The sequence below is a fragment of the Musca autumnalis genome, unplaced genomic scaffold (genome assembly GCF_047663935.1).
Source record: "Musca autumnalis isolate F117 unplaced genomic scaffold, ASM4766393v1 scaffold_3, whole genome shotgun sequence".
NCBI classification, from domain to species: Eukaryota; Metazoa; Arthropoda; class Insecta; order Diptera; family Muscidae; genus Musca; species Musca autumnalis.
The window spans coordinates 162,920,187-162,930,128 of NW_027411866.1; the positions used below are offsets into that span (position 1 = coordinate 162,920,187).

At 37.7% G+C, this 9,942-nt stretch overlaps 1 protein-coding gene across 1 annotated transcript; it reads right to left on the reverse strand.

The window, feature by feature from the left end:
- Positions 1-9,942, reverse strand: BTBD9 (BTB (POZ) domain containing 9). The gene is made up of 5 exons (XM_073975175.1): positions 9,446-9,942; positions 8,882-9,366; positions 8,703-8,810; positions 7,884-8,646; positions 1-733 (listed from the first exon to the last, which is right to left on the reverse strand). Exons 1-5 carry the CDS (start codon positions 9,519-9,521, stop codon positions 234-236), a joined length of 1,932 nt encoding a protein of 643 aa, XP_073831276.1. The 5' UTR covers positions 9,522-9,942; the 3' UTR covers positions 1-233.

Genomic DNA, 9,942 nt, shown 5'->3' on the forward strand with positions numbered 1-9,942 from the left:
TTTTCAAGCCAATTTTTTATTTATATCATCATATTAACTTATTTAATAAAATACAGTTGATTTAGTACTACTATTTTACATTAATTTTATAATTTGGTATATGCGCAATTGCCAAATTTAAATTTCTAATATTTCGATTCGAAATTTGTTTAAAACGATTTATGAATTTTTGGTGGTTTTTAAATGTGTTTATGTATGTGTGATTTATTAATAACAATAACGTTAATCAATACTTAATAATTATTATGGGCTCCTGCAACATTTCCCAGTTGCACAAGGGCGTTTTCTTCCATTTCTCGTAGCTGTGGTGGTTGTGGTGGCACACCTCGCAGGTTATTAGTACTTCGACGTGGTGTAGAAGCTCTACTGCCAGAAGATGAACTAGTACTTGGTTGATTATCATTAATCAATCGTAGCTGTTCTTTTGCTTGTTCTAGCAATGCTTTCTGCTTTTCTTTTTCGGCTAATAAAAAAATTGGATCCTGTGATGGACACTCCAAATGAACACAATGAAAAATTTCATTGGCTGTATTTCGAGTGCCTACGATACGTATAAACACAACTGGCAGGGGATTGAAGGAGAAGTTTTGCCAAGATCTGGCGTGTTCGTTGCGCTTGTCAACGACCATAACCCAATCTTTTTGATTTACAGATGTCTCAATGTAAAAACTGTAAGTGCGATCGTCACAATCCCACAATAGTAGACGCATGGAACCAATGATGTAAGGTTGTCCTGAAATAAAGAGGGGGGGTACGTTAAATCCCCCACAACGTTTTTAATAGCTGTTTATAGTTTCGAATCGGTGCAAAGATGATGTATAGAATACAGGTGTATGTGCAATTAATAGGTGTGTTCGTTTACTCAACAATTTGTACAAGTTCAGTAACTTCTTGTAATCGGCTAAGGACTTTTGCATTGTTCTGTAGAGTAAACGAACAACATCCAGTAACAATTTGTACAAGTTTTGAGTAAACGAACACACATAAAATTAGTAAATGATTTAGAAATAAAAAAAATCCTAGAGTAATGTTAGCGATAGTGCAAGACAAACTAAAAAAAGGAAATACATATCGAAGTGACAACATTAACTGAAGTAAAGGTACAAAACAATGGAAGCAAAATTTAAAACAGGAAGATTAAGATGGCATAATAAAAATCACAAAATGCTAATATTGTTTTAAAAAATTTAATTAGAATTCCAGTAAGCTTGGGAATGCTGGAATCAATGCTAAACGAGTTAGCTAAAGTCTACAGGCAAAACCTACAAGAATCTAAAAATACTATAAAAACAAGTAAAAAAGTATCAGTCGGCTTTGCCGACAGAGATATACCCTCAGCCTGCGCGGATTGAAATACTTTTTTTCTCAAAAAAAATTATGTATTTAGGGGGGTTTTCAAAATTTTGGGCGTATGAACCGATAAAAGTATGTATAGGATTAAAGCTCAAAAATTTGCGGTAATATTCATAGATAGAGCTTTTTTATCACACTAGCCTACAAAAACATAATATCGCTGTAAACAGGGCCACAAGGTAAACCTTGTGTAAAAATGTCCAAATGGTCCTCGAACAGGCCCCTTATCACACAAAAATGATTGGACAGAGAGGGCCCAAATTTGAACATAAACTAAGTTTCGACAATATTTCGAGATCTAAAGTTTGGACCAAATCGGTTGCTACGTCTATGAGAAATCGCGCGTACCATTTTAGCGAATATTTTCGAACTTTTGTGGTGGAGGTACCGGAAGGAGTGGACCTATAAGAACCAACTTTGAATTTCATCTAATATTCGAAGAATATACAAAGTGTGGACGAAAGCAGTATTCGGTTCGAGCTCTCCTGCCACTACATATGGTGCCATAGGGGTTTTTTACAACTTTTGGGCTGTTTTCTCGAGAAGTATGGACTTGCCCCTGAAAAAAAACTTTTACTGTCGTAATTGAGGCAGCGAATGCAAGTTGCTTCAACAAAAATCGAAGTGATTGGAGAGCAGTTCTTAAAGTGGACTTATCCGAAGTTTTGTGTGGGAGGTAGCCGAAGGAGTGGACAAATGTAGTCCATATTCGAACCTGATCTATATCTGGTAGATATATGTTAGGATGTGTAAAGTATGGACCAAATCGGTCACTCCCATCAAGAGTCATCGTGCGCACAATTTTTCCGAATATTTTTGAATTTATGGGGGGGGGGGGGGTGTACCTGAAGGAGTGGACCGATATGGCTTATTTTCGAACTTAAACCAAGTTTGCACAAAATATTACGAATTCCACATTTTGGACCGAATCGGCAAATCCGTTCGAGAGTTATCTTGCGCTCCAATCACTACAAACGGTGTCATAGGGGTCAGGAAGTATGGACTTGCCCCAGATGAAACTTGTACCGTCGTATGGGGGGCCGTGAATACAAGTTGTTGCAACAAAAATCAGAACGTTTCGAGAACAGGTCCTAAAATGAACTTTTCCAAAATTTTGTGTGGGAGGTAGCCGAAGTCGTGGACCGATTGGTAAGTTTGGTAGAAGTTTCACTATGTGCAAAGTTTGTACCAAATCGGTTACTCCCTTCAAGAGTTATCGAACATTTTTGAACGTTTGTGGGGGAGGTACCGGAAGGAGTAGACCGATATAACCCATCTTCGAACTTAAATTAAGTTTGGACAAAATATTGCGAGAGCTGGACCAAATCGGTTCATCCGTTCGAGAGTTATCGTGCGCACCAGTCAAACAGACAGACATTGCTAAATCGACTCCAAATTGTCTGAAACACATTTCGTCCAAACATACTTGGGGTCTAAAACCATTATTTCGATGAGGCACGTTTTGCCCGTATGCAAGTGTATATACCCTCGTTAGCATAAATGCTGAGGGTATAAATACTAAACCATTGACCACATCATGTTTTTGTATACCATCAGGACGGGACGTTGGCTTAATAATAGCCTAAATCAAAGACGAGCAACCCACGGTTCATTTTCGCAGTTCTATAGAAGTTCAATGTATTTTATGGGTACATGGAACATCAAGTTCAAATGCACCAATGCACAGTTTCCAATTTTACGAAGTACTTGGCTGAAACTCCAAAAATGATTGGATTTTGACCTCTACCTTGGGTTCTTATGTTTTTCGGACCGCTGGATTCATTTTTCACATTTTTTAACCCTTAGACGGTCATTAAAGGGGCCTTTTTAGTCCCTTCTCCTATAAAAAGTGATCATATCAGAACAAAATATTCTACAAATTTGTTTGCCATAAATTTTTATTATAGGTCTTAGAATACACTAAACTCCAGAAATATGCAAAATTAAAAATACAATTTAGGGTTAATGGCGTACTTCATGTGACAAAACAAAACATAATTTTAGAAGAATGGCGTAAAAGACAAAAATGTTATCCGGTAAATTTCACTAAAAGTCACCAAAGAAATGAAATCTCTATTTGCATCACATACCTAGGAAAATCGGAAAATTTGAGTTAAGATTACATGGAATCCTTTCAGTTTAGGTATATGGTGTCTTTGGCAACTTTACTGACAAGAATGCGAGGAATAAAATTGGCCTTTTAGTCCTCTTTTCCACAAATCTTTAAAATCTCCTATAAAATGTGATTGTATCAGATGAAAATATTCTAGAAATTTGTTCCCCATAAAATTGTACTATAGGTCCAAGAATACATCAAAACTCTTAATTTTACCTAAACGCCAGGAAGTTACCCTATACAATATTCTGACATTCTGACATTCTGAATCAACGAAAATATGTATATATCTGCTAGACAAAATATCACATAAAAACGAAAAGTGCAAATATGTGCAAGATGTTTCGAAATGACAAGGTACACAGCCCAATTCGATCTTACAACTATTTTCATCATTTATTGTGCGACACTGAACATCTTAAATACGTTTCACATAGCTTCATTAAAATTTAAAAAAAAAAAAACAAGTAAAAAAGTATCAGTCGGCTGTGCCGACAGAGATATACCCTCAGCCTGTATATATTAAAACAATTTTTTTTTCCAGAATACGTATGTATTTAGGGGGCTTTAAAAATGTTGGGCGCTTGAACCGACAAAAATGTTGATTAGGATTAAAGATCAAAAGTTTTGCGGAAGAGATACTAAAAGGAATGGATCGACATTGACCGTTATGGAAGTGGATCTCCAGCCACAACATGTGGTGCCATAGGGGGTTTTTACACTCTTCGGGCTGTTTGCTCAAGAAGTATGGACTTGCCCCTAAAAAACTTTTACCATCGTAATTGAGACAGCGAATGCAAGTTGCTTCAACAAAAATCAAAGTGATTTGATATTAGGTCTTAAGGTGAACTTATCCGAAATTTTGTGTGGGAGGTACCGGATGGAGTGGACAAATATAGTCCATAGTTGAACCTGATCTATATCTGGTAGATATATTAGGAGGTGTAAAGTATTGACCAATTCGGCCACTCCCTTCAAGAGTTACCGTGCGAAAAAATTTTCCGAACATTTTTGAACTTTTGTGGGGGAGGTACCGGAAGGAGTGGAGCGATATAGCTTATCTTCAAACTTTAACTATGTTTGGACAAAATATTACAAAGGCCGTATTTTGGACGGAGTCGCCAGATCCGTTCGAGAGTTATCTTGCGCTACAACCACCTCACACGGTGTCATAGGGGTTTTTTTGCAACTTTCATGCTATTTTCTCAGGAAGTATGGACTTGCCCCTGATGAAACTTGTACCGTCGTATGGAGGGCAGTGAATACTAGTTGCTAAAACAAAAATCAAAGCGATTCGAGAGATGGCCGTAAACTGAACTTTTCCGAAATTTTGTGTGGGAGTTACCCGAAGGAGTGGACCTATTGAGACCATATTGAAACCTGATATAACTCTGGCAGAAAGTTTACGCTATACAAAGTATGGACCAAATCGGTCACTCCCTTCAAGAGTTATCGTGCGCACAAACTTTCCGAACATTTTCGAACTTTTGTGGGGGAGGTACCGGAAGGAGTGGACCGATGTAGCTCATCTTCGAACTTAAACTAAGTTTGGGCAAAATATTACGAAAGCCAAAATTTGAACCGAATCGGTTCATCCGTTCGAGAGTTATCGTGCGCTCCAGCCAGCCGGACAGACAGACAGACGGACGGACATGGCTAGATCGACTCCAAATTGTCTGAAACACATTTCGTCCAAACATACTTGGGGTCTAAAACCATTATTTCGATGAGGCACATTTTCATCGTATCAAAGTGTATATACCCTCCTTAGCCTAAAGGCTGAGGGTATAAAAAAGAATATTTAAAAACCGTTGGTTCTTTTGGCGGTTATAGTTTTATAAACAACTAAAATATTGAGACATATGCTTTTATACCCACTTATTAAACAAGAAACGTATATTTTTTTTCATAACTACGCGCAGTGGGATCCTATAAACAATATTTGACCCTATTTAGTGTAAATTGATATAATTCTTTTTTTGATTTTTGGCCAGGTTTTTTGGAAAATTGGACAATGTGCAATGCTTAAATATCAACAATGAGTTGAGCTGTTATGACCTATTAGTTGCATTAAAAAATTAGGAGTTCACCGAAGTCCAACACATTCAAACATTATATTACGTTTCACGGGTAGTTAAGTCAGATCTTCAGGCATATTATGTTATTTTAGTGGGTGAACGAATATGTGTTCCGGCTAGCGGCTGCCAAACATTATATACACATAGATCGTTTTTTCTTGTTTTAAGAGCTGCAGTGGATGCCCTGGGAACTGTTTATTTGTGTTCTGTTTGCTCTAGACTCGAACATGTGAGAGACTAAGGCAGGGACTATGTTGCTGCATGCTGTGGGTACACGGTTCCCACTGAATCGTCTTCGTCGTAAGAATACGAAAGTATCCCGCAAACTCCCCAACAGTAACCGCAAACGAAGCACTTAACACCGGTCGTTGCTGCCCATGAAAACTCATAATTTTTGACACTTAATTGGAACGAATTTTGAGGTCATCGAGGAAGTACACATATTCATGAGTCGGAAGAATATCACAACAACTGCAACCTTTGCATGTCCCGCTAACCCGACTAACCTTACACCAGAATCCAGTCGAGGCAGTTTGCTTCCATGGACTGGAAGTGGATGCTTAATGTCCCTCTAATTTTATATAATTTTTTTCTATTTTCTTTCTTTTTATCACACACTACGATACATACTACACCTGTAGGGGCTACAACAACAACAACTGCAACTTACATCGTTATAATCGTTACAACTTCATGAGGATGGATTGCAATAGACTTATCTCGCTTGAAGTTGGCTCTAATAACCCGTACATGGGTCCAGCATTAAGGGAATAAATGCTCATCATATGTTGTGGCATTCTGTCCTCGGCTATGAGCTGTTTGACGTCACAGTACCACAGATATAACCATCGTATAGACCATTCCCAACGGAGGCGCGGGATTAGCAAATTAGCTTGATGGACGTCGTTGAGCCAACCCCAGTGACCCCTGAGTCAGCAAGCCGACACTAAAAGTGGTTAAATTATCTGAAGAGTTGCAACATTGGAGCAGGTATAAGTGGATTGTGGGAAACTGTTAAGTCTCTCTCGAACCCTCGAAAGAATCAAGATAGGACCTCAGTCACGTTTGGAGACGTTACGTTATCTGACCCGAAGAGGTGCGCAAGTTATTTCAATCGGCAAATTGTCGAGCATCCTGGGAGTGACAGGGCGAAGAGAAGAGGACTACGTCGCATCAAATCACTTCCTGCGAGGATGAACCACCACAGTTTACAATGAATGATGTTGCGAATGCCATCTGGAACGCCAAATCATCCAAAACGTTGGCCCCCGATGGCATCTCCATAGTAATGCTGAAACAGCTGATGTTCGGTATATCTGCTGGTCGAATACCCGAAGTGAGACCACACTTCCCAGTAGAGGTGACGGGCTTAGCAAATAAGTGTGATGGGCTTTATCGAGCCAACGCCAAAGTGAGGGAGCATAAGCGGAACAAGTTGTTAAATCATCTAAGGAGTTGCATCATTGAAGCCGGTTTAAGTGAATTGTGGGCAACGGTTGTCGATCTCGAACCCTGGAAGGAGTTCCCTCCTGAGGACCTGAGTCACGTTTGGCAACGTTATATTCACTGACCCAAGAGGAACCAGTTAACTGAATAAAATATACTAACGAACATATTTGTGTTGCTACAACAAGAACAAACCTGAGTTCTTTTGACTGAACTACATTTGGTCGTCTCAGAAAGCATCAGACCAGCAAGGGCCTGTTCGAAACACTGCACTTTATCGACTGCCCGGAAGTCTGAAGTCAGAGCCCGTGAAGGCAGCTACATTCCTAGACTCCGAGATTGAAGCACATCCAGTTTAAAAAGGTCGACATGCTAATCATTGTACTACTCTATTTACAGTGTTTTATATTATTTTGGAATCGAAAATACAAATACCGCATTTGAAATACGAACGTTTGTTATTTTTTTATTTTTAAAAAGTTTCCGGCTTTTACAATATTCGAAAAGTTAAAAAGTCATTATACGAACCAACTCTGGTGGCAACTGCTAATAAACTAAAACGGATGGTGCAACTAAACAATAAAAATTTTCTCTAAATAATGTGCATAAATACGTTTTGGTGCAAATTATCTAAGAAACTCAGCTCAGCATTTTTGTACCATGAGGTTTTCCAAGAAAGACAGGACTCAACAAAGCATAACCAAAAAGTCTACAAAACCCTTGCAGTAAAAATGATTCCCTACGTATCGATTACGAAAAGGTGACTAAAAACAGATAGTGTGCAACAAAAGAATAGGCAAACACATACTAATTTACTTAATATCTAATGGAAATGAAGAAACATAAAAACATACAACAATTCTGAGCATAAATAATTCCAAATGACTTACCCAATCTCACAACAATTTCTCCACTATCCAACTGATGACATGTATAACCGGAATCCCAATCATAATCTGTATAATTTCCATTTATCAAAGCATTTCTTGTGCGACTAACACCATCCACTACCACAGCACTCATTTCTATGGTGGCTACATTTGCAGTTGGTGCGACAATATCATTAATTACTTTGGGAACATTAGTTGTGTACATTGCCTCTAATGCCACAACATGGAATAATCTATTTACTGTATTATAGGTGCCAACCAGTTTTATATAACGTACAGGGCGAGCGGGAAAATATAAAAATTGCCATGAACGACAATGATATTTTGAATAGTCAATAACACGATCCCACTGTGTTTGATTAGGTGAGACTTCAATGAAATATGAATATGAACGATTATCACGATCCCATAGTAATATCTTGATGTGATTTATAATACATATGGTGCCAAGTTCGACAACAATGCCCGTTTCATTTGTATCCGATATACAGTGGCGAGTGTAACCCTTTTCCATATCATAAGATGTAACATCTCCATTTAAAAGTTCTGCTCGACATTCTCCCATTATGGTGCGAGATACAAATTTGGCAGTAGCAACATTTTCTTCAGGCCACAATGCAGCACGATAGGGTAAATATTTTGATGTATTTTGTTCTTCAATGGCATCCAAAAGTTTATCAGGATTTAGAATACCCGATGGACGGACCACATGTAATAGATCTTCGAGATTCATAAGAGGCAAACGGACAAATGATACTACGGACTGCAATAAAAGAGTATTTTGTATTAATATGGTAAAAAATAATAAGCTTTACCCACCTTTATGTCAACATTAGGATTGTGCTTGCACCAATCCCATACAGAAACAAAAATCTGTACTTCCGGAGCAAAAAATGAATCACGACGCAATACTTCTTCCAATGATTCCTAAGTCGCCAATGGTAATATCAATATATTAGCAAATCCCTTAACGTTTTTTTTTTCTTATTGCAACTTACCTTGGATAAACTCTTAAAAGATTCATGTTGCAGTATATCTGCTGCATTTCGATCCATAAATGTCAAACAAACTTTTGTCAATTTTTCGAGATTATACAAACGGGCAGCGTCTAAAATGGCGCACACATTTCCCAAAGCCAAGTACTGGCGCAAGTAATCCGAAATAGATAATTCCAATTCCGATAAACCATATTGGTTAGCCAGTCCCAAGGTATCCAAAATGTTATCTTCATCCATTTGGGCCAATGACAAGTGACCCGAATAGATATAGCGTAGCAAAGACTTAAAAGCTTCCACGGGTACTTTTAAATGTATTTCATTTTGTGAAGATTCTGAAAGCCCACCATAGAGCAGGGCCCGGAAATATTCACTTCGAGCAGCCAGCATAACGCGATGGGCTGGTAACCTTTGATTCTCTACAATAAAGCATACATCGCTATAGTCTTCGTTAAGACATAACTGGGCCATTTGCGAGGAAAATAGTTCTGCAAAAACACACAACATTTCGTGTCATATAACGAGCAATGCCATTATTTCATTGTCAGTGGCAAGAACTTAACGTACCTGTTAATTCTATTTCATCTGTTCTTGGTTTATTTGCTCGTACACCAGACATCTTTCGATGACTTTGACTGCTCATGGTTCTTCTTTTGTTATTTTTAAAATGTATATTTAATTTACATACGAAATGTTTCTGGTCTTCTTCTCTGTTTGTTATTGCCTTCTGTCAAAGAGTATTTTTAATTGTTTGTTTGCTGTTTTTTTTCTATTTTGTTTTTCACTTTGTCTTCTTGTCTTCTTCTGTGGGTAAGGTAGCTACACTTTTTTTAATTTTTAATGAGTTGAGTTTCTTATCTCAACATTTTGATATGGTCTGCTCAATTTTTATTGTTTGTTGTTGGAATAAATGTTATTGTTTATGTATTTTAATTTGTTTAAACCTTTTTTTAGTTTTGCAACTTCTTCCCGGTAGATAGAATTTAGAATGAGGGTGGAATGGACAAAGTGAAAAAAATCTTCTTCTTTACTACTTGTTGCAAATCATTCACCTTGAAATGTTA

Bases quoted from the DNA above. Each gene is read 5' to 3' on its own strand.
- BTBD9 (XM_073975175.1), bottom strand. From the start codon at position 9,521: ATGAGCAGTCAAAGTCATCGAAAGATGTCTGGTGTACGAGCAAATAAA. The intron at 9,367-9,445 runs GTACGTTAAGTT...GTGTTTTTGCAG, and splicing joins AGATGAAATAGAATTAACAG to AACTATTTTCCTCGCAAATG. The intron at 734-7,883 runs GTAAGTCATTTG...TCTTTATTTCAG, and splicing joins AGAAATTGTTGTGAGATTGG to GACAACCTTACATCATTGGT.